The sequence below is a fragment of the Sorex araneus genome, chromosome 10 (assembly GCF_027595985.1).
Source record: "Sorex araneus isolate mSorAra2 chromosome 10, mSorAra2.pri, whole genome shotgun sequence".
In the NCBI taxonomy this organism is placed as follows: domain Eukaryota; kingdom Metazoa; phylum Chordata; class Mammalia; order Eulipotyphla; family Soricidae; genus Sorex; species Sorex araneus.
The window spans coordinates 19,121,999-19,149,382 of NC_073311.1; the positions used below are offsets into that span (position 1 = coordinate 19,121,999).

The 27,384-nt window shown below is 42.4% G+C and overlaps 1 protein-coding gene across 1 annotated transcript in view; it reads left to right on the top strand.

Moving 5' to 3' along the window:
* The first annotated feature begins 241 nt into the window (after positions 1-241).
* The window catches only part of ZDHHC17 (zinc finger DHHC-type palmitoyltransferase 17), a 98,449-nt gene continuing 71,306 nt past the window's right edge, over positions 242-27,384 (top strand). The window contains exon 1 of the mRNA XM_004602688.3: positions 242-436. Within this exon, the coding sequence (XP_004602745.1) occupies positions 344-436 (93 nt within the window). The 5' untranslated portion in view covers positions 242-343. The remainder of the gene's footprint in view (positions 437-27,384) is intronic.

The window sequence follows — 27,384 nt, forward strand, 5'->3', positions numbered from 1 at the left end:
CGGCGGCCCGAGGCTAGCGTCTGCGGGCGCGCGCGGCCCCGCCCCCGAGTGCGGCGCCCACGCCCAGCGCCTTTCCGCCCGCGCGCCCCGGCGCAGTGCAGCAGAGCGCGCTCCCGCGCGGGGCCGAGCCGGGCCGCGCGCGCCCGTGCGTGCGTGCGTGCGTGCGTGCGTGCGTGCGTGCGTGCGCGGGGAGGGGGGCGGCGGGGCCCCGCTCGGGCGGTGGGGGTGGGAGGGCGGGAGAGCCGAGGAGCGGCGAGAGCGGCCGCGTAGCCGCTGGCGGCGGGGCGGGCGCTCGCCCTCCGCCTCGCCCGAGCCCCGCGAGGGGGAAACGCTTTCTCCCGGCATGCACCGGGAGGAGGGATTTAACACCAAGATGGCGGACGGCCCGGATGAGTACGAGAGCGAAGCGGGCTGCGTGCCCCTTCTCCATCCCGAGGTGAGCGGCGGAGCGCCGAGCGCACCCGCAGCCCGCAGCGCGCCGGGCCCCCGGGCCTCCCTGCCGCCGACCCGGCGGGCGCGGCGCGCTGGCCGACGCGCGAGTGTCTGTGCGTCCGCGCGTGTGTCGGTGTGTCTGTGTGTGTCTGTGTGTGTGTGGGGCTGTGTGTGGCTGTGTGTGCGCGCGGGGAGCGCGGATCGTGCCCGAAGTTGGCGAGAGGCAGAGCCAGGCCCGAGCGCGGATAACGGGGGAGGAGGTAGCGGGGCGGGCCGGCCGGGGCGGGCTCTGGGGCGCAGTCCCGCCCGGTGCCTGCGGGGCAGAGCCGGGGAGGTGTGGGTGCTTGGGCTCTGTCGCCGCTCGGCGCCGCCTCGGAATCGTCGCCCAAGTCCCCAGCGCTGCTCGGGGCCTCTCGGGCGCTGGCGCGGGGGGTGCCGGGCTGGGGGGCGGGGGGAGCGCGCCTGCTGCCGAGGTCTCCCTCCGTCCGGGCGGGACGGCGCGACCGGTGCCTGCCGTGGCGCCCCCCGTGAGGTGGTGTCACAGTTTCTGGGACAAAGTGAGGTCTCCGGGTCACCGCGGTGGTGGCACTGGTGTTGGGATCTTGAATCCCGGTCACAAATGCAGCAGGAGCAACTTTGCACCCCTGGGTGTTCCAAATAAAGTGGTGGTGGTGGGAAATAAAATACTAAAACCTCAGTGCGGTCCTCCTAGCTGAGTGCCCCAAGGCAGCACCCCGGTGTCCTTTATTTGCAGTGTTTGTCCTTAGGCGATTCCGGAGAGAGGTCAGAACTTTGGAGCTCTCCGATTCCCTTCCGAATAGATCGTTGGAGGGCTTTTTTGTTTGTTTGTTTGTTTGTTTTTTGCTTTGTTTTATTTTGCTTTGGAGCCCGGGCAAAGACAGTGCAACACGGTTTCCCATCACAACACGAGTATCTTTCCATGCAAGTCCACAGTGCCCGGCTCCGGCATGGGCACCGCCTGTGCTTGTTTACCTCCGAGTTTATTGCCGAGCTCGGGCCGCTTCAGGCCTGGAAGCAGTGCTCGATGCATTTGAGTTTTTTAACGATCTGCAGTGATTTGTGGACGGGGTGGCGGCAGGAGCTCCTCGAAGAACCAGTGCTTTTAGCAGGGGAAGGAAGGGGTGGAGACAGTGGGTTTGTTTGTTGTAGGGGCCCTGAGTCTTGGAAGTCTCGAGCTGGTTACTTTGCATTAGAATGCGTCTGGAATTCGGATTGTTAATTTGCTGGTGTTATTTGCTAAAATGTGAATAAGGCAGTCTCTCGTTTTTTTCTATATTACCACTCAGCCATCCTCTCATTCATCACCTTGATTTATTAAGAAAACAAAACACGTGGAGACAACCCTTAGGGATGTGCGTAGTCCAGCCTCTAATGGTAGAAAAGCCTTCTCCTTTGGGTTTCTGAGAAGCAAAACGGAACAGTAAGTTCAAACTTTTATTTTTCTGTGCAGAGCGGTAAGATTTTCAGAACTGGTGTTGCAGACATTTCTCTCTTGATTTACACATCATAGGCCCCAAGAGTATATCGAGAAATAGACATGTAGTTTTCAGTTGATGCATTGAAAATATTAAGGGATATTTCAGCTCCTCTATTACCGCGATAGTATTTCAAATACTTAAATTTTTATCCTATAGACTTTCATACCCACTCTCCATAAATCTTTGCTCTGTAGGTGAGTACATTGTTTACAGCTTTAACACCAGTGTTAAACATGCCAGATCTGGAGATGACTTGGTGCAGTTTATGGGGTTGAAGTTTGGAGAGCAGGTTGCCATTTAATAGAACATTACCAGGAAGTCGATTTATTCCTCAGTGGAAGTGAAAGTTGATATACGTTTTACTTTCCACCCCCCCCTTTTTTTTTTATCTGACTGCAAGATTTGATTAGTTTATATGCTCTGAGTCATCAAAGGTAAGCCTCTGAGTAACCTGAATCAAGGCCCTACTTACCCTGTCATTTTTGTACTTAAAACTGATGTAGGCTGGGGCCAGACAGATAGCACAGCGGGTAGGGCGTTTGCCTTGCACGTGGCCGACCTGGGTTCGACCCCCGGCATCCCATATGGTCCCCCAAGCACTGCCAGGAGTAATTCCTGAGCATCCCTGGGTGTGACCCAAAAAGCAAAAAACAAAAACAAAAACAAAAACTGATGTAGGCATGATAAGAATTCCTTTAACTTACTGGCGTTTGCATTCTTGGGGTTAGCTTCTTTGTAGATTCATCCTCAATTTAGTATTAGTTTAAAATTAATAACTAAATCTGCTGTGGGGGGATTGAGATAATGTATTCTTTTTTTTTGATAATGTATTCTTTTGTTGTTGTTAAAGCAAGCAGTGTTTTTAGTTGCAAAAAAAAACCAAAACCCACAACTCCTTCTTCCCTCTTGGTGAGCAGATAGAATAATAGTACTTTTTTGTCTTTTGGCTCTGTGGGGAATAGATTTAGTGTTTCTTAAATGCAAGTTAAGTATTCTGCTGTTCTAAACCCTAAGGGTACTTTCACACCTTTTTTGAATAGAAGGTGGACTTTGGTCAGAGACTTGTGCCCCATTTCTCGGTTTGCAGTCATGATCCAAGTGACCTCAGAGAACCATTTAATATGTTGCAGTATCACTTTGTTCATTAAAACGTAGAGATGATGCCAACCTTTTCCTAACTGTGCTCTCCACTCCTTCTATCCAGTTGGTCCCCGAGTCTCAGTTCTTGGTCCTCTGTAAGATTCTCACCTGTGGCCACTTAGAATATCTTTGGGACCAGAGGGAGGTCCATATCCAGGACCAGAGGGAGGCACGTCCAGGATGCTCAGGCATATACTATTTCTTCTTTCTCAATGATTTTGTTGAATTTTACTTCGATTTAAATTTAGAAACTAGAATGGGTTTTAATTTAGTGGGATGAATTCTCCCTCCTCCCTCCCCTCCCCTCCCCTCTCCTCTCCTCTTCTCTCCTCTCCTCTCATTTTTGGGGGCCTTCACCCAGTGGTGCTAAGGGCTTCTTCCTTAGCTTTGTGGTCAGGGATCTCTCTTGGCAGTGCCAATGGTTGAACTAGAATGTGGAAGGCAAGCTCCTAAACCCCTGTAACCTCTCCAGCCCTTATTTTATTTTTATTTCATAGTTAGCATTTTGTTACCAGAATAGTTTCCAACAAAGTATTTGTAGAATAAATGAGTTATTTGTAGGATAAAGAAACTGGCTGTTACTTAAATATTCTGTTAGTATGCAGACTGCTCCAGGTTAACCCCTTCTTAGGGTATTTAGTAATTTGATGGACAGCGAACCCTCCCTTTTTGAGATATTTGCAGTGGGAGGATAGTTCTAATGAAGTAAATCTATTTTTGTCATCTAAACATTTGTTGGTCCTCTTTGGGTCAGCCGTTGTGCTGGATCCTTAAGACAGATTTTTTTGCGGTAGATGTAATATAAGGCAATAGAACATATCAGGGCTGGAGCGATAGCACAGCCGTAGGGCTTTCGCCTTTCATGCGGCTGACCCGTGTTCGATTCCTCCGCCCCTCTCGGAGAGTCCAGCAAGCTACCGAGAGTATCGTGCCTGCTAGGCAGAGCCTGGCAAGCTACCCGTGGCGTATTGGATATGCCAAAAACAGTAACAATAAGTCTCAATGAGAGACGTTACTGGTGCCCGCTCAAACAAATCAATGAGCAACGGGATGACAGTGACAGTGACAGAACATATCAAGAGCCAACACTCTCATGACCCACCAAGAATCTGGGCTCTGTCTCTCACTGTTGTCCTGGTCAGATTACTAATTCATTGTTAAGCCTGGTGAATAGTGCTTTCCTCTTAGAGAGAATAAGGTTTGTTAGGCACTCATCATGGATCGCGGCATGCAGTCTAGAGGCAGATCCAACCCTCTAATGGCCTTGGTTTATATAGACTGCCCAGGATTTATACTGTTTCACCTTAAGATTTTTTACTTGATGATGGTATGAAAGCTGGAGGCATTTAGTAGAGACCATACTTAGTGTTTGAAGTTTTGATCTTTTCTCAGGCTAGTGATAACTGTAGGATTCTCTTTCATCTTTCAGTATTCCTTAGAGTTTGATTCCTTCTTTTCACTTTCCATTTTTCATTTTGGGGCCACACCCACAGCTGTGCTCTGGATTTACTCCTGGGCCTATGCTCAGGGATTAATCCTCGCAGGGCTCAGGATTATGGGGTGCTGAGGACTGAGCCAGGGTTGGCTGCTTGTAAGGCAAGGGCCCTACTTGCTGTATGATTTTTTCCAGACCTTTCCCCTTTCTCTCTTATTTTTAAACTTCTACTATTTTTTGAGGTACCATTTTTGTGCTGTTAGGTTTTTTTAAAGATGTGTATGTTTGTAAGAAGAGTGTTTATTGAGCATCTACATATGGATGTTGACACTAGTTTAGTCATTTAATCATTAAGTACAAAATAATGCATTATAAAATGACAGGTTACTGTAACCTTTTGATTCCTCAGGGTGTGTTGAATGGGTTTATTTTGCTAAAAACTAAAAATGCATTGTGTACTGGCTTTTTTTTTTCTTTCTAGAGTATGCTATGGTGTATTAGGGTAATTCAGTGGTTAGGGCTTTTGCCTTGCACGCTGCCGACCTGGGTTTGATTCTTCTGTCTCTCTTGGAGAGTGCTGCAAGCTACCAAGGGTATCCCACCTGCATGGCAGAGCCTGGCAAGCTCCCCGTGGCATATTTGATATGCCAAAAACAGTAACAAGTCTCACAGTGGAGATGTTACTGGTGCCCACTCAAGCAAATCGATGAACAGTGGTATGACAGTGCTACAGTACAGTCAGGTTTTAGTGTTTTTTTTTTTTTTTTAAATTCAATCCCTAACAACCATGTAATCCATAAAGATGTTATTTCAAACAAAATGTAGCAAAATTATATGGCATTCTCTCTTGAAGCATTATCTGTGCCCCAATATTTTAATCACATAATTATAGGCAGGTGATCCAAGAAGAAACTATCAGATAATTTGACTTTACCTGTAAAGGTCAGGTACTAAATATTTTTGAATTTGTGGATCATATAGTCTTCTAGCGACTCCCCATTTCTGGCTTTTTAAAATGAAAGTAGTTATACCTATGGAAATAAATGTGTGCTGTGTGCCAATAAAGCCTTATATATAAAATCAGTTGGTCAAAGAAAGATCTTTGTATGAAGCATGCATATTGTGTGTACTTTTATGTGTGTGCTTTTATTCAGCCTGATAGATAATAATGGCAACTGGTCATACCTTACCAAATTATAACTGTGAGATGACACCATCATCCTACACTATCCTGATTTTTAATATTAACTTACACAATTCTCATACCATTTTATAATACTCTAAATATGTGGAAAATCTGACTTAGTGTGTAACTGACCTTCTGATAAATGGCAGAAAATGTTTGAATTCAGGTTTCCCTACCTTGATAATAGAGTATAATGTGATAATGATGATTTGATTGAATATTACTTATAAGAGACCGGCTAGCTGTAGTTGTAAATGTGTTTATTTACTTGTTTTGGGTTTTCTTTTCTGGAATTTTGGGCCACACCAAATGGTGCTCAAGGTCTCTTCCTGGCTCTGTGCTCAGGAATCTCTCCCGGCAGTGCTCAGAGAATCATATCCAGGGGTTTGAGCCCGAGTCACTGGGATGCAGAGCTGGTGCTTCAGTCCTTGTGCTATCCCTTCAGCCTGTCCTCACTTTAAACAAAGTAAAGATTTATGACCAGAGAGCACAGTAGTATGTTGTTTGGCTCACAATGACCTGGGTTCAATTTCTGCTGCCCCATATAGCCCTTGAATCCTGCCAGGAGAGAGCCTTGAACCCAAGCCTGGAGTATGCCCTGAGTGTTGCGATGTGCTTCAAAAAGAATTTTTAAATTCACGGCAAAATTGAGCATGAAATACATACAATTTACATGTATCAGCTGCCATAACAGCCCTCTTTACTTTCTCCCTAGCAACATCTTGCATTAGTTACATTTGACTCATTGTTATCACCAAGTTCATATTGTACTGCAAATTTCACTTTTGTATAAGTTCCATAGGTTTTGATCTCTATATAATGCTATATATAGCATTATATATAGATCTCCACCTTAGTATACAAAATAGTTTCCACCTTAGTATACAAAATAGTTTCACTGTTATGAAAATCCTTTGTGTCCCAGTCAGTTCATCCTACTTTCCCCCTAATTCTTTTTCTGACCCCATTTCCTGACTTCTTATTACTAGGTCTCCCTCCTGTGTCTGAAGATCAGTCTGTTGAAAGTGGTGTTTTCTGGTGTTTACATCAGGGCATCACCTTCGTATTTAGCTGTGATGCTTGCCAACAGGGTCCTTTAGTGGTGGTGCTTGTCCGCATGCTCTCTGGAGCTTGCACTCTTTAGTTGTATTCATGCACATTCTGGTATAGTGCTTTCGGATTGTTTTTGTTTTTTTGTGGTGCTGGGGATAAAGGATTGGACCCAGGGCCTCGAGTATTCCAGACAAGCCTCATACTGCTGAATCACATCCCTGACCAACCCCTTTTCTCACAAAGACATTCTGATCGTCACTGATATTTTCACTGTCTCCATATCTTTACTATTATAATGTTATGCACTGGGAGCTATGTCAGATAGCCTTCTCAGATGGACTTCTTTCACTTAATATTTAAAATGTCTTAATATCTTTCATGTAGATAACCACACGGCAGAGCCTGGCAAGCTCCCTGTGGCGTATTCGATATGCCAAATACAGTAACAATGATGGGTCTCATTCCCCTTACCCTGAAAGAGCCTCCGGTGCAACATTGCTGGGAAGAACGAGTAAAGAGTGTCTGCTAAAATCTCAGGGCTATGGCAAATGGAGACATTACTGATGCCCGCACGAGCAAATCAATGATCAACAGGAGGACAGTGATACAGTGACAGTGTAATATCCTTCATAAGTTGATATTTTTTTAAATACTAAATTATATTCCATTGTTTGATGTGGCATGCTGTATTATTCATTCACCTGCTGAAGAACATGTTAATTCTGTTTTATCTGTTTTCTTTTTAAAGTTATGGAATGGCTATAACTAAAAAATAATTCATTTATTTTGAACTATCATTATAAGTTGGCAGTTTGTATTATAAACTAAACTATGTGACTTCAAAATCAGGATTGACTCCAAACTTATTTAAACTAAGGTTTGAAAAATAAAATTACTCTCACTATGTGATAGAAAAACAATCAAGAGTTATGATCAGCTCTTCTTATTAAAGAGATTCTAATAGCACTTCCTCAAAGGCTACTTCTTTATTATTTTATAACTTTATTGAGTCATCAGTGTAGTTACAGAAATTCAGCATTTCCAACACCAGTCACACCACCATTGTACCTTCCCACCACCATTATTTCCAGTTTTTGCAGCCACCCCTTTAAGCCTGCCTTCTTGGCAAGCCCTCCGTAATTTATTTTATATTGCTTGTAAATAATTTGCTAAGAGAATGTTCCCTTAGAAGAGAGTGAAGATTGTTGACTCACCTTGGAGCCATTAAATCCTTGTATAAGAGATTACTAAGATGTTGCAGGTTAAGCTTTCTGTGTTTCTATATTGTTAATCAAGATTGGTTGCCTTTTACATTATATCCCATTCAATCTGGTATGCTACTCATTTATCAGTGTTGTAGAGTTTGAGATGTCCAGGATATCAAATTTTTAATGGGGTGTTAGAGCTGGACTTAAATTTTTAACGGGGTGGCAGTTTTGGGGCTGGTGTGTGACTGCAGGGGTTTCCAGAAGTCCAGGGTGATAGATGAAGGTAGCCCATCCCAGTCTCCATGAAAACCTAGAGATTTCAGTCACAAAACTTGTATGCCTGAGTTTTTCAGTAGATTAATTTCTGCGTAAGGCTGGTCTGAATAGTGGAGTCTAGCTGGGTATATGGTGGCAGTTGTGGAGTGTGGCTTTCCTGCTGCCGGGTCTCTGGGCAAATGCTGGGCTCACTCCCCTCTAGGGTGCCCCTGCCTACTCAGCCTTGCTCAGAGTCCTGAAGAAATTCTCAAGGACTTTGAATAAACTTTAAGTGGAAATAATAAAATTACGTTTTCTTTAAGACCTTTTTTAGTGTTAAAAATTTTTTTTCTTCAACTTGCTTTAGATTCATAAGGCAAAATAGATTTTCATAATAAAATCCCCAGAAAGAGGAAGTAAAATAACATAGGTGTGGGTTGGGATGTAGGAAAATATTTTCAGTAATAGGTCTATGACCATTGCTGATGAGAAGGTAAATGGTGCTGGGCTTAATTTGAGATACCTCCACTTAGGTCTTTTTGGAGAGTCCCAGTATCGTTTGTATTGGTGTTTTTTTTTTTTTTTTTTTGCTTTTTGCGTCACACCCAGCGATGCTCAGGGGTTACTCCTGGCTTTGCACTCAGGAATTATTCCTGGCGGTGCTTGGGGGACCATATGGGATGCCGGGGATTGAACCCAGGTCAGCCGCATGCAAGGCAAACGCCCTACCCGCTGTGCTATCCCTCCAGCCCCCTCGTTTGTATTGTTTTTTGCTAGAACACATTTTATTAAGAGAGCTTCCTTTTTGGGGGTTGTGTGAGGGCCACATCTGGCAGTGCTCAGAGCTTACCTCTGGCTTTGTGTTCATGGATCACTCTTGATGGGGTTCTGGGACCATGTTAGAGTGTGTGGAATCAAGTCCTGATTGACCATGTACAAGGCAAGCACCCTACCTGCTATATGATCTTAAGAGAACTTTTGGGGGTTACATTTTAGGCACTGTAGCATGGTTCAAATTCTACTAATAGCTGTGTGATCTTGAGCAAATTATTTCCTCCCCCCCCCTTTTTTTAGTGCTTTTTGGGTTACATCCAGCGATGCACAGGAGTTACTTCTGGCTCATGCGCTCAGGAATTACTCCTGGCGATGCTCAGGGAACTATATGGGATGCTGGGAATAGAACCCGGGTCGGCCGGGTGCAAGGCAAACACCCTACCACTGTGCTATTGCTCCAGCCCCAACAAATTACTTCTTGGTACTTAATTGTTCTTGTTTAGAAAATAGGGATAATTGTAATTTCTATCTTTAGTTTTCTTAGTGAGTTATTAACATTTTATTTTCTTTTATTGTGGCTTTTGATGGGACTGGAGCGATAGCACAGCGGGTAGGGCATTTGCCTTGCATGCAGCCGACCCGAGTTTGATTCCTCTGCCCCTCTCGGAAAGCCTGGCAAGCTACCGAGAGTATCTTGCCCACACAGCAGAGCCTGGCAAGCTACCTGTGGTATATTTGATATGCCAAAAACAGTAACAAGAAGTCTCACTATGGAGATGTTATTGGTGCCCGCTTGAGCAAATTGATGAGCAAATCGATGAGCAACAGGATGACAGTAACAGTGACCTTTAGGTTTCTTAGGAGATTAAGTTGAGCCAACATAGTGTATTTTGTAGATTTTATGTGTATATCTTGCATTTTACTATTTCAAAATTGCAGTTTGTCTTAATCTGAAAGTTGCCTGTTGCTTTTGGCCAAGTGGTAGGAGTGATTTGTTGTCACTGCTAGTACATGTGCAATCTTTGTGATTATTCCTGGTGGCATGATTGTATATTTGCAGCCCCCATATCAGTCAGCAATCTGTTTAAGGGATATTTGAGGAAAGAATATGACTCCTGGTTGTTTTTTGACAACTGTGGATACTCATCTGGTAAGATTAAGAAAATGTTAGCACTGTGTGTGTATCAGTGGTTTAGAAGGAAATCTCAGATAATAGTCACACATTCTCTTTAGAAATCCTGTATGTATTCTTATTGGCTCATAAAACAGTATCATAATGAAACATGTGAACAGAGAATTGCAGGTTGGAAAAGTGATTTTAAACAGGCTGATCTTGAACGTGAAGTTTCAGCAGTAACCACTTTATTTAGTTTGTATGTCTTCTTTTGGTATATCCAGTGTGAAATGTAAGAAAACTCTAGGGCTAGAGGGAGCATTTAAATGGGCGAGGGCATGCCTTGCGTGTGAGAGTTTCATCTGAGGCATTGCATGGCCCTGTGCCCGGAGTGCTGCTCTGTGTAGCCCTGTGCCTCCCAGCACTGCCAAGTCTGTGCTCTAACTTCATCAAGTTAGAGCATCTAAGTACCCCACATCAGTATGCATGCATACTGGATCTTGTTCCTCCACCTGACTCCAACTGCTCTGGGTACCCTTATTTAAAAATCTGTTTAAATTAGCCTATTAGTGGTCTTTTTAACTATAAAGTAAAAAAACCTAAGTGGTAAGAGTTGTAGTTTACAGTGTTTTCTATTTTTTGTTTTTTGCTGCACTGGGTGGTACTCAAGGATTCTTCCCGGCTTTGCGCTTAGGGATCCTGGTAATTCCTAGGGGACCATGCGGGTCTCTGATGTTACTGTCATATACTTTCAGTGTAATTACAAATACTTATTTTATTTCCATTCATCTGTAATCATTCAGGAATAGACTGTCAGTATTATTTTCTAAGAAAATTTTGCTTTCTGATTGAATACCAAATACCCAGGTATTTCGTTAGACATTAACTTGAAATTAAAATTGCCAAAGGTACATGAAAAAATTCTCTACATCACTAATCATCAGGGAGATGAAAATCAAAACAACAATGAGATATCATCTTATACCAGAGAATGGCACACATCCAAAAGAACAGGAACAATCAGTGCTGGTGTGGATGCGGGGAGAAAGGAATTCTCATCCTTTGGTGGGAATGCCTACCGATCCAGCCTATTTGGAAAACAATATGGATATTTCTCAAAACACTAGAAATTGAGCTCCCATTTGACTCAGCAGTACCACTTCTGGGAATATACCCTGGGAGCCCAAAACACACGACAGAAATGTCATCTGCACTTCTACGTACATTGCAGCACCATTCACAGTAGCAGAATCTGCAAACGACCTGAGTGCCCAAGAAAAGATGTCTGGATAGAGAAACTATGGTACATCAATACAGCCACAAGGAAAAATAAAGGCATGAAATTTGCTCATGAGTGGATGAACATGAAGAGTATCATGAGTCAGAAGGAGAGGGACAGACATAGAATGACTGCACTCATTTGTGGGATAAACAAAAAAAACATAGTATGAAACTATTATCCGAGGACAGAAAAACCAGTTGCCAGGAGGACTAGCCCATGGTTGGAAGGTTGCCACGGTATATGGGGGACAGAGGGTAGATAGAATAGAGAAGGGACCACTATGACAATAATAGTTGGAAATGATCTTTCTGGTTAAGCACTCAGTGTTGCAAGTAGATAAAAGGATATAATAGCCTTTTAGTCAAAAGGGGGGGGGGAACAGTGCAGAGAGGGGAGGGAGGAAGGAAGGAAGGAGATGCCTGACATAGAGGCAGGTGGTGGGGGAAGCAGTCAGGTAACTGAGGACATTGGTAGTGGGAAATGTATACTGGCTTAGCGACACTGTTAAAACATTGTATGACTGAAACCTAATTATGAACAACTTTGTAGCTGTTTGTCTCATGGTTATTCAATAAAAAAATAAATGAGTAATTTCATTATTTGGAGGTTTAATTTTTAATTTTATTTTTATTTATTTAATTTTAGGTTTTTTTTTTTTTCTTTTTCTTTTTGGGTCACACCTGGAGATGCACCGGGGTTACTCTTGGCTCTGCACTCAGGAATTTATCCTGGCTATGCTCAGGAGACCATATGGTATGCTGAGAATCGAACCTGGGTCAGCTGCGTGCAAGGCAAACACACTATCCGCTGTACTATCACTCCAGGCCCAGCTTTGCTTTTTTAATTTATAAATTTTTCCTTATTTATTTCCTTTATTAGATATGCACAGTTGAATGTAACCAAGTCCAGAACACATCTGACAAAGTAGAATCTAACAGCTGAGCTACATTACAGCTCTAAGCATTCTCTAAGATCCAACCAACCCATGTTGTGGCTTGCATCTTGGATACTTTAAAAATAAATACACTATTTGGGTTAGAGAGATAATACGGGGTTGAAGTGCTTGCCTTGCATACACTGACTTGGTTTTGATCCCTGACACCCCACTTGGTCCCCTAAGTACTACCAGGATTGATCGCTGAGAATAGAGCCAGAAGTTAGCCCTGAACACTGCTAGGTATGGCTGCCAAAATCTGTACTCCCCACCCCGCTCAAAAATTTGAATGACATTGAGGTGTATAGTGAAAGGTTAAAAAGTATATATAAATGTTCTATATTTTCTTGTTTAATTCTCATGTGGGTGTAGGATAACATTGGTTTGTCCTTTCTGCCTTGCTACAGGGAGCTTAGGTTTATTGGGTTACTCCCATCACAGTGCTCCCATTCCTCTGTTTATCTGTAACCTCTTTCTTGTGCTCTGCTTCCTCAACCAATTACCTTTATTTCCTAATCAGACTCTGTTAACTTTAAATATTGCATTTCTCTTCTCCTTAAGTCCTTTGCATAGTTAATTCAGAGCAATGTCCTTTTTGTATAGACACAGGAAGACAGTTAATGCTTTGCATTTGTAACTTGGGAGTTAATTGACTCTGGATAATATTCACTCCTGGGCATTTGTTCTCTCAACTTACATCTCAGTTGCCCATACTTCATAGCACCCCAAAAGCGGGGCCCTGACAAGGGACTGGATGGACCCAGGGCAAGGTGTAAGCTATCCTGGCATCAAAATGTGCCAGGCCAAAGTGCCATAATACTTAACTATAAGTTAAGAGCATATTTATGGACAAATTCTGTCATGATCCAAAAAGTAACAACTAGATTAGAACACTTCTGAGATCTATAGCAAGATGTCCCCAGGAGAGCCACCCTACAGATTAATGTATATCTTACCGTGTCCATACAAAATAACTAATATTAAGAAGTAGAATTAAGATGTGAATTACGATGTTAATTAAGTTATTGGACTAAGGAAAGGAGAAAATCCCCTAAGTGGCATTTTGCGCTTCAGTCTGATCCTCTGGCTGCAAGGGCATCAGGAAAGGCTTTCATATATTGAATGTGCTACCTAGAGATCTGGTTGCTACCTGGATCTGGGGAGTTGGTGAGGATGAGGAGAGACCAAGGTGGCGAGTGGGAGAGCCAAGAGACTAGCAAGGGGACAGGAAGAGACTGGAATGAGGAGCTTAGTGAGGATGTGTGAGGAGAATGGAATAAGTGACAACTGATCACCAACGAGCTTAGCCCTCATTTCCTCCTTCGTCCACCCATGGCATTGGCTGTCCTGGGTGGGGAAGTGGCACGAGACCACTGAACGCAGGCCTTGAGAGATCCGTGGGGCTTTCTCAGTCGTCTCGTGATTACACAGTGGGGCATTTCAAAAATTCTAAAATCCATGCTACTAATATATGACAAGTACTGTCCTTGACAAAATTTTAGCGAGACTCCTTTTTGTAGTCCTGCAATGAATCATGTTGAGGCCAGAGCAATAATAGAGCAGATAGAGCATTTGCCTTACACACGGCTGACCCTTGTTCAATCCCGGCACCCCGTATGTTCCCTTGAGCACAGCCAGGAGTGATGCCTGAGTAAGAGCCAGGAGTAAGCCTTGAGCAGTGCGTGTCCCAAAAACCAAGAGAAAGAAAGATAGTAAAAAGAAAAAGAAAGGGTTCTGTTAAGATAGTTTGGAGAGAATTTTCCAGAATTATCCATCTGCAAATGGGATTCCCTCTTGCATGTGTTCAGCAAGAACCTCATTAAGTTGGTTTAGTAGTAATACCTTTATCATAAGTATCACTTCTTAGCACTTTGCTGTATTCTGAGCCCACCACTCTTCTTGCTGACTATAAATCCCCACTTTTTCTTGATGTATGTATAATACGGAAGGAGCCCAAATTTATGCCAAGGACTTTTTTTTCCTCCTGCAATAGCTCCCTGAATAAATTCCACTTTAAACTGCTATCCAGCTCTGGTTTTGACAGAACCTCACTCTGCAAAATTCTCAGGTGCAGAAGCGACAAATTCTTTAGTTCGCTTCTAAAACCTCTTCCTTAGCTTTTTTTTTTTCTTTTCGGGTCACACCGGCGATGCACAGGGGTTACTCCTGGCTTTGCACTCAGGAATTACTCCTGGTGTTGCTTAGGGGACCATATGGAATGCTGGGAATCGAACCCAGGTTGGTTTCGTGCAAGGCAGATGCCCTACCCACTGTGCTATCGCTCCAGCTCCCCTTTCTTAGCTTTTTTACCAGTAATTCAGCCTTAGACTTCCTTCTGCCAAGGTAACTTTCAAGTATATTTCAAGATGTTTCTAGCCTGTTTGCTAGAATTATCTTTAACTGAACATCACTGTTCAGTTAGAAGAAGCCCCTTTTCTGACTATGAACTGGGTAAAGATATTCTCAAACCATAACAAGGATCAGTGTCTAGAACATATTTAAAACAGCAACAATAATAAGATAATTAGAAAAAAGATTGACAGGAAATACTTTTATGAACTAAATTTATCCCACAAATCTACCTGATGCCAATTGAGAGGCATACTGCATACTGACTAGACTTCCTCAGATGGTCAAGATCACCAAAAACAACAAGAAAGTGGTGGTTTCTCAGGAGTGGTAGCAGCAGTCCAGAGGCAAGGAGAGAGACTTTTCTCTACCAGCTCCCGGCCTGGGGAACCAGCAGGGGACAAGGCACCCTATTGCTCCTACAGAGACCTCACTAGTACTGGTGGAGATGGGGACAGTGAAGTGAGAAAGACGCATCTCCAGATTACAGTCTTCACTCACCATGCTTAGTGGGCAAATACTGTAATACTGAAGATCAATTAGTAACAACCCCTGAATAATATCTCTAAAGGATTTCAGAGTGGAAATGATTAGGATGTTAAACAAACTCAAAAAAACAATGGAACAGATAGCCAGTAAAACACAAGAAGATCTGAGAGCATAAACAAGAAACTTATAAATGACAGAACTGAAAAACTTGATAGATCAAAAAAACAAAACAAAAAACACAAAAAACCCCACTCAACTGGAAGGCCTCACAAACAAAGTGACAGGTAGTGAGGACAGAATCACTGAGCTCCAAGTCAAGGTACAGAAAACTTTCAGACAATAGTAGAAGAAGGAAAAAGCCTCAAAATAAACAGATAAGAGAGCTGTGGGATGAATTCAAGAGGAACGACATAAGAATCATCAGGGTCAAGAAGGGTCAAGAAGAGGGTCAAGAAGAGAACCCTGATGAAGAAGCAACAGTCAAAGCTATCTTTGCTGAAAAGTTCCCAGAGCTGAAGAGCACATGCATCCAGGTCTAGGAGGCCTGAAGGGTGCCAGCTAAAAGAGATCCAAATAAAAATACCCCAAGACATATCCTAATCAGAAAACAGTAGATAGGGATAGAATATTGAAAGCAGCAAGATCAAAGAGGGAAATTATATACAAAGGAGCATCCTTATGATTTACAGCAGATTTACCAAATGAAAGCCTCCAGGCCCTGAAGACAGTGGTGGGAGATGGTAAAAATGTCAGTAGAATGAATACCTCACTAAAAATACTTCACCCAGCCAGACTCATTCAGATTTGAAGGAACAGTACACTACTTCATGGAAAAACAGCAGCTTAAGAACTTCATAGAACAAAACCATCCTTACAAGAAGAACTAAAGGGGCTACTTTAAGACATCAAGACAAAGCTCTTGAACACACCAGAGTTCTACAGAAAGATGGCACAAAACTCCTCTTTGACAGTGGCAGGGCGGATTAGAACAGTGAGCTCAACATTCTGTTTTCTGCAAGAAATACATATAAATAGTCAGAGCAACATTTGACTCAAAGAACTGTCCAAAGACAGTTCTTCAAGCAAACAACCCCTATGAAAAGGCTAGTAGGGTGGCCATATTGTGTCAGACGACATAGACTTCAGGCTCAACATGGTTATAAGAGACAGCGAGGGTAATTTTTTAATGATGAAGGGATATGCAAAGCAGGAAGAACTCCCACTCCTGTATAAGCACCTAATGAGGGACCAGCAAAATACTTAAAATAACTACTAATGCACTTGGAAAAAGGACATCAATAACTATGCAATAGTAGTTGCAAACTTCAATACATCTCTCACCTCTTGATAGATCACCTAAAGTTCAGTAAAGAAATACTTGCTTTGAAAGAAAGAAATGGAAGAAAAAAGGGAAAAATGAAAGAATAACTTCATATATGACTTTGTATATATGACTTTTCATTCTCCAAAGCCGCATTCTTCTCCAATGCACATGGGACATTCTCCAAGATAGCCTACATGCTGGAACACAAAAAATACCTCCGCAAATTCGAGAGGATAAAAGTCATACCAGCTGTCTTCTCAGACCATTATGCACTGAAAACAGAAGTTAATCACAAACAGTAAAAGAGAAATAACTGAAACACCTAGAAATTAAATAACTCGTTACTGAATAACCAGTGGGTCAGAGGAAATTAAAAGATTCATGGAAACGAATGAGAATGAGAACACAAACTACCAAACCTTGTGAGACACACCAAAAGGTGGTGTTAAGAGGAAAGTTCTTAGCTATGTAAACATTCATCAAGAAAGAAGAAAGGTTCCACATAAATAATTTGACTAATTAACTGTATAACTTAATAATATGACCAACAAGAAGGAGGTCAAAGCAAGAAGGAATCATAAAACTCAGGACAGAAATGAACTGGAATTCCCCCCCCCCAACAAAAAATCTGAAAGATTAATAATGGAGCCATGAGCTGGTTCTTTGAAAAAGTAAGCAAGATCGATAAACCACTAGCAAAACTCACAAAGAGAACCCTAATAAACCAAATCAGAAAGGGGATGTCACAACAGATACCCCAGAAATCTGAAGGATCATCAGAGATTACTTAGAGAATCTCTGTGCCATGAAGCAGGAGAACCTAGAAGAAATGGGTAAATTCTTAGGAACTCCTATAACATCCCAACGCTGAACTAAGATAATTTGGAACACCTTAACAGACCTATCATTATTAAGGAAATTGAAAAGATAATCAAAAGTCTTCCCCCAAAGAAATGCCCAGGCCCAGGTGGATTCATGAGCGAATTCCTTCAAATCTTTAAAGAGGACCCTACTACAATTCTTTCCAGCTTCTCCAGAATAATGAAGAAACAGAAGTACTCCCAGTTCTATGAAGCAAATATCATACTCATACCAAAAGCAGATAGAGATACCATAAAAAAAGAAAATTGCAGGTAATATCCCTGATTAACATTGATCGAAAGACTTCAAAAGATATTAGCAAATAGAATTCAACAACTCATCTAAGGATCATACATCATGACCAAGTGGGAGTCATTCTGGGGATGCAAGGATGGTTAACATAAACAGGTCAACCAACATAATGCAACACATCAATAAGAGAAAATAAAAATCACATGATCATATCAATAGATGCAGAGAAAGCATTTGACAAAATCTAACACCCATTTATGATAAACTCTCAACAAAATGGGAATTGAAGGACGTTTCCTTAACATAGTGAAAGCTATTTATCACAACCCACAGTAAACAGTATACGTAATGGGGAAAAGCTGATAGCCTTCCCTCTAAGATCAGGCCAAAGACAAGGTTGCCCACTTGCATCACTTCTATTCAGTATAGTACTGGAAGTACTCAACAAGGCAAGCAAAAGATGTTAAGGGCATCCATATAGAAAAGGAAGCAGTCAGGCTCTCACTATTTGCATGTGATATGATAATGTATTTAGAAATTCCTGAAGACTACAAAAATGCTTCTAGAAACAATAAGTATATATAATAAAGGGATAGGCTACAAAATTGATGTGCAGATTTCCATGGCTTTCTTTTATGCAAATAATGAAAGAGAAGAGAGCGGTATTTAAAAAAAAGAACTCTCATTCACAGCTGTTCCTTAGAAAATTAAGTATCTTGGAGTTAGCGTAGCTGAAGAGGTAAAGGGTTCATACAAGGAAGACTACCAAAACACTACAAGGAATAGAAGAGGACACAAGGAAATGGAAAGACCCTGTGCTCATGGATTGAGAGGATTAATATCTTAATGGCAATACTCCCCAAAGTACAGGTTCAACATAGTCCTTATAAGGATACCCATGATATTTTTGAAAGAAATTGATCAAACATTCTTGAAGTTTATATAAAACCATACCCCTTCCCCCCGACCCCAACACTCATACCCGCACACATCCCAATAGCTAGAGCTATCATTGGGGGGAAAAAAGATGGGAGGTGTCACTTTCCCAACTTCAAAGAACCATACTTCAAAGAGGTAGTAATTAAAACAGCATAGTAGCACTGTAGCACTGTTGTCCAGTTGTTCATCGATTTGTTCGAGCGGGCATCAGTAACCTCTCTATTGTGAGACTTATTGTTTCTGTTTTTTGGCATATTGAATACACCACCGGTAGCTTGCCAGGCTCTGCCGTGCAGGTGGGATACTCTCCGTAGCTTGCTGGGTGGAGGGACGGAGGAATCGAACCCGGGTTGGCTGTGTGCAAGGCAAATGCCCTACCCGTTGTGCTGGAATAAAAACAGACTCGTATCAATGGAATAGAGTTAAGTGATGCTCTGCAACATTCATAACCACAACGATTCCAATGAAAACAAAAAATATCTCACACCACAGAGTGTCACACATCAAAAAGAGTAAGAACAATCAGAGTTGGGTTGGATGTGGGCACAAGGACAGCTGACTGCTGCAGTGTTTCTTGGAAACATTATAGACATTTCTAAAAATCTAGGATTTGAGTTTCCTTTTGGCTCAGCAACTCCACTTCTCAGAATATACCCCAGCAGCTCAGAAACAAAATGAAGACATTTGCATCCCATGTTTCTGCAGCAGCATCTACAATAGTCAAAATCTGGAAACAACAAGTGTCCAAGAATAGATGACTGGACAAAGAAACTGTGATACATAGACACAATGGAATATTACTTGGTCATAACAAAAGTCATGCAGTTTGCTGGTACATGGAGGGATCTGGGAAGTATTATGCTGAGAGAAGTTAGAGGGAGAGAGAAACAGAATAATCTTTCTCATATGTGGGATGTAAGGACACATAATGGGGGAATAGTGAATGCCCAAAGGCAATGGCAGCAAGAAACAAGAACTAGTTGTCAGAAGGAAACATACAACCTGAAGGGGCTGGGAGATAGGAGAGGGTTAAGGGCAACGACTATGTTGGAGGAAAGATCAACTGGGAAGAAGAGGTGACACTGGGTGCTGCAAAATGATGAAGTGTTATGTATTGAAATCCTGTCGGCTATGGTAATGTAAACCACAATGCAAAAACGTGTGGTTGAGTTTCAGTCACACAGTGATCAGATCAAACACCCATCACTTTATCAGTGCACATTTTCCACCAAAATATTCCCAGTATTCCTCCCGTACATATTTTTAAAAAGTAGCCCCCATAGAGGCAGACTGGTGGGTGGAAGGCAAATGAGGGGAGGGGGGACACTGGTGAAAGGGGTGTTAGTGGGGAAATGGGGAAATTGGTGGAGGGAAGTGGGCACAGGTGAAGGGATTGGTGTTGAGACAATGTGAAGGCCAATAGTGAATAACTATAATTTCACGGTGACTGTTAAACAATAAACACCAGGGGAATTCTTTTTATTTTTTTATTTATTTATTTTTTAAATTTTATTGAATCACCATGTGGAGGGTTACATAGTTCTCAGGATTATGTCGGTTATACAATTCTCAAACACCCTTCCCTTCACCAGTGCCCATCTTCCATCACCAACCCCCCCAGTATACCTGCCGCCCCTTCCCACCTCCCCAGTCCCCACCCTTGTAAGTGATGTTTCACTTCGTTTACGCCTTATCTCGATTACATTCCATGTTTCAACACATAACTCACTACCGTTGTTGGGGTTTCCCCCAAAAAAGAAAAGCAGTCCTATTGCCAAGGAGGCATTTGATAGTTCTCCACTGCTAAGAATATAGAGATATTAAGTCCCGCTGTTTGTTACCTAACTTTTCTTTTTCCCCCTTGCCCCGCACCACCGAGTTCATGCCTGTTTAGTAATCGCCACGCTGCCTGACAAGGGAAAAAAAAACCGAAAAGGATGGTTATTTCCCGTCATCAGCAGGCGTGGGGCTCTGGCTTAGTTGATAGACTAGTAGAGTGTCTGCAAGCAGTTTCTGGAACCAAAGGTCTCGCGCTGGTATCGGCTCCGGCTCGAGATTCCACCAGCGTCCCACTGTTCCATGTACATAATTTTCCCCTTATATCCCATTCCCACGCCACCAGGTCTGTTTGCTTAATGGACATCACACTATGTTTGACACCACGCCGCGTTTCTTCCCGAGAAAGAAGGGTATTTCTTCTCAGCCGGCGTGGGGATATAGCTTAGTTCAGTCTAGAGAGATGGCTACCACTTTGATTGCCTTCAATATTTCAGCAACAGACTATTCTTGATAGGGTCTCCCACAAAAGTCCGACCTGTTAAAGAGGAACCATTACATATTGCTGATGCTAAGATGACATTAGGTCGCGCGGCCGCGCAGTTTTGGGTTTGTGTATAAAGTCCAGGGAAAGTACAACCAGAAATAACATCACTACAAACTTTTACCCTTATATGGTGCTCATAAGATGGGGAAACCTAGAGAGAGGCTCGGTGTCTCCATTTTGCGCTCAGGAAAACCGCGGACCCTGCGCTGTGTTCAGAAGGAGTTGAGAGAGAGGTTAAAAGAATTGGGGGATGCCCGGTTCCCACTGTTTCAGCGCACCGTGGGGTCTCTGGTCCCGTGCCGGAATTAGTTCAGTGGGCAGCTTGGAGTCCAAGGGCGCTTCCTTGGGCTCTTCCATCGTGCTCGCTCCGCAGCAGGATCCAAAAGGGGGAATTCTTTTTAAATTGTCACAGCCAGTAAGAACCTTTAGAATCATGACAAATGGAGTATATTCTGGATGGGATTCTGGAACAGGAAAAGGGCATTCATAAAGAAATCTAAGGAAATTTAAGTATATGAGTCAGAGAGATGGTACATTAGATAGGGTGGTTTTGCTGTTTCTATTTCTCCATAGTCAATAATCAAAAAACTATTATGTACAATAAAATACTGTAAAATTACTATGTAAAACAAGATACTTAGAAATAGTACTTTCATGTAACTTTCATTATAGTACATGGTTATAATTACTGTTTTGTTAGACTTTATTAGTGTATGGTGATTAGTTTATGTTACTATGCCTAATTTATTTTTATTTAGTCACTCTGAAGTTAAAAGTTTTTCATGATTGGGTTTCAGGCATACAAAGTTTTAACACCAATCCCTTCAGTGGTGTCCACTTCCCTCTACCAGTGCTTCACTCCCTGCCCCCTTTGCCTTTGCCTCCTGCCCTTTGGTCTGTCTATTTGGGGTGGGTTTTTTTTTTTTTTTTTGGTGTGTGTGTGTGTGTGTGTGTGTGTGTGTGTGTGTGTAATAAGTTATTGCACTGTGGTTTGCTGTGTCTGATTATGAATTGAGCCTATAGTGTGTGTGTGTGTGTGTGTGTGTGTGTGTGTGTGTGTGTGTGTGTGTGTGTGTAGGAAAGAACAAGTTTGCTTAGGCCTTGGTACTCTGAAGTTTGGGGCATCCACTGGTGTTCTTATATTTTCCTATGGATAAGGGGCTGTACTGTACTGGATTGTTGAGGACCACGCCTGTGGTTGGATTCCTTTATTGGAAAGAACAGCTATATTTCAGATAGGAATCAGGGACCACCCAGAGTACAAAATATGTAAGGGACCTATTGATTATTAAGGAGAAAAAGATGGTTTGAAATATCTCCTTTATAGTAACTCATTTTGTTCCGTCTTACCTGAAATAAATTTCTAAAGAATTCTTTGTTGTACTGCCATCTGCTGGCATTATAAGCTAAATTTGTAAAGAAAGCTGTTTTACAAATTTGTAGGGTCTACATGTTTTCAACCCTGCGCTTCCTGTTTATGTGATTATATGTGGGATAATATTCTTGGGGGGAGGGGAGGACTCCTCAGCAATGTTCAGGGGACCTCAGGGCCTCTTCTGGCAACATTTCAACAAAACAACTCAGTATTATGTCGCTCAGACACTGGGACCACCCCCGGCCGCCTCTTTGGGGCCCCAGGCCATAGTTGAGATATTGTGGTGCTGGAAATTTGGGCTGCCAGGGCCACTGAAGCTTTTTGGAGACTCTGCATGTCCCCACCCCTTCTGGTGGGGCAGGCATGAATTTGAACTTCGATTGACTCCTGCTTTGTAGGCACCCCTCACCCCCTGTCCCCTTGGCATCCTGGTCCCCAGTTACATGTTTCATGTTGATACTGCCTTTTTATTAATAGCAGTTGATACTCCTTATTAAAAATTCTTCTTATAGCCCAAGAATTTATCGCCACCACTAGCTCTGGTTTAAAGAACATCTCATTTTTGACTCATTGATTAAGCTAAACATAGAGCTAAATCAGATATAGAGACTTTTTTCCTTTCCTGTTTTCTTCCTGTCAACAACCCTTTATAATCCTATACTTTTATCATCTAAATTAATGGAATTAAATTTGAGCAGTTAAAATTATATAACTAAATCCATTTAGTTTCTTTTTTAAAATACTTTTTAAAACTGAATCACCATGAGATAGTTAGAGTTGTTCATGATTGAGCTTCAGTCATACAATGTTCTAACACCCATCCCTTCACCAGTGTACATTTCCCACCACCAATATCCAGTTTCCCTCCTGCCCCCTCAGTCCATTTGGTTTATTAATTGAGAGCCCTCCAGTTAGAACAGCCGCAGATATTTACGCAGTGCAAGCCCTACTTCCTTGCTAACTCATATGTATGCGGGCCGTGCACCAAAGTCAGACAGGTGATGGTGTCTTGTAGATAACATGTATTAGCCCTAAAATTTTGTTTCTTTCTTTCCTTTGTTTTTGTGCTATACCCTGCAGTGCTCAGGACATACTCCTGGCTCTGTGCTTAGGGATCATTCCTGGTGGGGCGCTGGGATCATATGTGGTGCCAGAGATCTGTTTGAGCTGGGTTTGTCTGTGTGCAAGGCAAGCACCTTCACCCCTGTGCTATCTCTCAGACTCCTATATCCTAGAATTTTATTGAATGGGTTTCTCACTCTCTTCCTTTTGGGGGAGGGTTGTAAATGTATTAATTTGAAAATTATGGCATTTTTCCATATATATTGCTTTTTGGGTCACACCCAGCGATGCTCAGGGCTTACTCCTGGCTCTGCACTCAGGAATCACCCCTGTCGGTGCTTGGGGGGCCATATGGGATGCTGGGAATCAAACCCGGATCGGCCGCGTGCAAGGCAAATGCCCTACTCTGCTGTACTATCACTCCAGCCTCCTCCATATATACATTTGCCATTGTATTCCATCCTCTTAGTTATATTTCTTTTGATATTCTTTGTCCACCACTAGCTTTTCATGTGTGTTGTCATTTATACTTTTTTTCACATTGCTACTATTATTGTCAATAGTCTTATATTGAAATTTTTGTTCTGACTGGAGTTTCTCTGACATACCAAGTGAGCTGGAAGTCTGCAGGGAGAATCATTAGGCAGTCTGAAGCCTGGCCTTGTCAGGGCAGTTACAGGTCTAGGAAGCCTGGGATCTTCTTAGAAATTTATCTCCACATTATGAAAGTCCAAAGAACTTGTTTTGAACAGGTTACTTCGGCTGGGTAGGCATATGGCAAATAACACTTTCAAGAAGAGGATAGTGCAGGGAGGGGGTGTGGCAGTGATGGGGACTGAGGTTGGGGTGGGGGAACTACCCAGTCCCCAAGCATTGCAGGGGGCATGCCTCTTGCACTTGGACAGTGGCATAGGTGCTGTGTGTTCTCTGGGAGAATGTGGCCAACAGAAACCCTTTACCAGGGAGCATTCTGCTGTGTGTGATCTTGTTATTTGCAAGCGCATTTCAATATTAGCTGTCTAAACCATATCCCAAAGAAATCATACATTTCTCTATGTATTGGCTTTTTTATCCATTCTGCCATTCTGTGTTGGAGCCTGCTGTATTCTTTTTTTTTTTTTTTTAAATCTTGGATAGGACTAGTCAGATATCTTTTAATTGAACAACACAGATTTCCCTCCTGTGTCATTTCCATTGTTCAAACTGTTTATTACTGCAATTACCCCTATTTTAGTTCTCTTTTTCCAGAACGTTACAATTGTGTTAGGGCAAGTCTTTCCCATACCATTCTTTCTGTCTCTGAATTTTCTGTTCTTGTAGTATGTTTGTTTTTCAAGCAAATTCTGCCATAGAACCAATTCTTGGAGAATGTTTTTCAGATAGAGTATTTACAAAAACAGTATTTGATTAATAACATAAGTACTGTGCTATTATGGCTGCTCGGATTGGGACTGGACCTCTTCTGCGCAGGTTCCCCATTATTTATTAGCTAGGCAGTCACACTCCAAAACTGCCCCTGGCACCATGTAATCCCATTCGTGGCCAACATCCAGAGACTATAAAACCAAGTTATCATCTGATAGCCTAGTTCTCCTTCTTGGAGAACCTGGCAAGCTACCAAGAGCTTACTGCCCACATGGGGGAGAACCTGGTAAGCTCCCCTTGGCGTATTCATATACCAAATACAGTAACAATGATGGGTCTCATTCCCTTCACCCTGAAGAGCCGCTAATGCGGCACCATTGGGAAGGATGAGTAAAGAGAGGCTGCTAAAATCTCAGGGCTAGGATGAGTGGAGACACTACTGGGCTGCTCGAGCAAATTGATGATCAATGTGGTGACAGTGACAGTGATACAGTAATACTGTGCTATAGAGATTCTTTGGTCAGTAGTTGCTCTACTCCCCTTTTCTAGTAAGTGCAAACTAAAGATTTAATAGGTTTAACAATGTTAAACAGTTTACTAGATCACATACAGACACTTGGTAACTAGTTGGTTATATAGGCCCACCCAGGTTTACTCATATAAATAAGTAAACATTTATATGACACTTGTCATTGTAGCTTACAAATGTTTTTTTCCTTTTTTTTTATTAGTGAATCACTATGAGTTGCAGTTATAAACTTATGAACTTTCATGTTTACATTTTGTTTATATCCCTCCACCAGTGCCCAGTCACCTCCACCAATGTTCCCAGTATCCCTCCCACCCTCCCACCCCATCTCTGTGGCAGGGCATTCCCTTTACAAATGTTTGTTTTTACTGCAATGGAAGGTTGAGTTCTGGCATGTTGATTTTTCTCAGTGGCTGCAGCAGCTGAACTTATTCCAGCCCTATTATTCCCATTTTATTTCTTCAGCAGCACATTTTGGAGGCATCTCTCCTTTTCCAGTTCTCTTCCAAATACCAGGGCTCCAGAAACGTTTGGCTGAAAGTATGTACTTTAAGAAGTCATCCTGTTTTAACTGTAATGCCTTGACTCCAATGTAAAAATCACGGTACGGTAGCCTTAAAAGAAATTTTGGGGGATTTCTAACCTAATAGTTTAGATCCTCCCGCCCTCCCCTGCCCTTCCTTTCTTCCTTCCTTGTAGCTCCATCTCGTCCCTTTGTTGGGGGTAGGGAATCTCATACATTTAGCCTTAAAGATCACATTGGCTGAGCCAAGATGTGGACAGTACTAGGTATTGAACTCACATCTCATGCGTGCAAGACAGCCACCTTCCCTGGCCCCTAAATCTTTTCAACTAATGAAATCTTATGTATAAAAATCCCAGGATGTAAAAATGGAAACATTAAAAATGATTTAAGAAGGTAATCAATTGAGTGTGGTGAAGGACCAGTCTCTGATAAATTCTGATGCCGATCCCTGAGACATCTCAGAGGAACTGTATTTGTATCTTACTTATCCTTCTTATAAGCAAGAGACCTGAAGTATAGTAGTTCCTTGTCTTGCTGGGTTACTGCCTCGATAAATATGACATAGGCTGGGACTAGCTCAAGGACATTTTTTACCTGCTAGAGCACTTACAGGTTCAGTGCCTGGCACTGTATAATCCCCTAAGCACCAGTTACCCCTCATCCTGGCACCAGGAGAAACTCCTGAGCAGTACCTCATGTTTCTATAAAACAGCAAAACAGAATGGCAGGCTTTTTTAGCTCCGTAACTCACCTCTCAGACTTTTTTCTGTATTTGCTTCTATCAGAATTAATTCATTAAGTTACAAAAACCTACACATGTACTTTTGCTTGTTTTTAATTACCCCACTCCCTTTTTCTGTTGCTGCAAGTGCCCAGGAAGAATGTGGCCAACAGAAACCGCATCCTGGGGACACTTGGGGGCCATATGAGATGCTGGGGATAGAACCCTGGTTGGCTGTTGTGAAGCTTGTTGTGATACTTGCACACTTTTTAGTTGTGTTCACCAGGTGCAGGTACACACTCTAGTTGTTGCTAATACACACTTGGTTGTGGCACCAGGATCCCAAATACCGGTGCCACCTGAATTACATTTGGCCCTGGGACAGTACCAGGGGTTGAATTCTTGGTTTCTGCCTACAGTGCAAGTGCTATACCACTGCTCCTTGTACAAGCATTTTTAAATTAATATTACTTTAATTGGCAGATATATTTTTAAATCACTTTTTTTGTACCATTAAAATAAAGGGAAATTGTGGAATATTAGAGTCATTAAATATTTATGATAAAACTTATCTGATATATGTAATAGCAGGTTTGTAATTTAAAATATTTTTCAAACATTTGGAAGTGTGCTGAGATATGCTTGTTTGTCTGAACATGCTTCTTGATGGGGGGAACCAAACTTGGTAGTTTTAAGTCACCTTGGTTTTTTGGACCTTATTATTATTTATTTATTTATTATTACTTGGTTTGAGTCACACTTGGTGGTACTCAGGACCTAATCCTGGTTTAGTGCTTAGGGATCACTGCTGGCAATGCTCAGGCGACCATATGTAGTGCTGGGGAACAAACCCGGCTTGACTGTGTGAAAGTGTCTTACCATTCTACTAACTCTGTGACCATCTCATTTTTTCCAACCTAAGTTATTGGAAGGTTCCTCTAGTATTTGATTTATGTG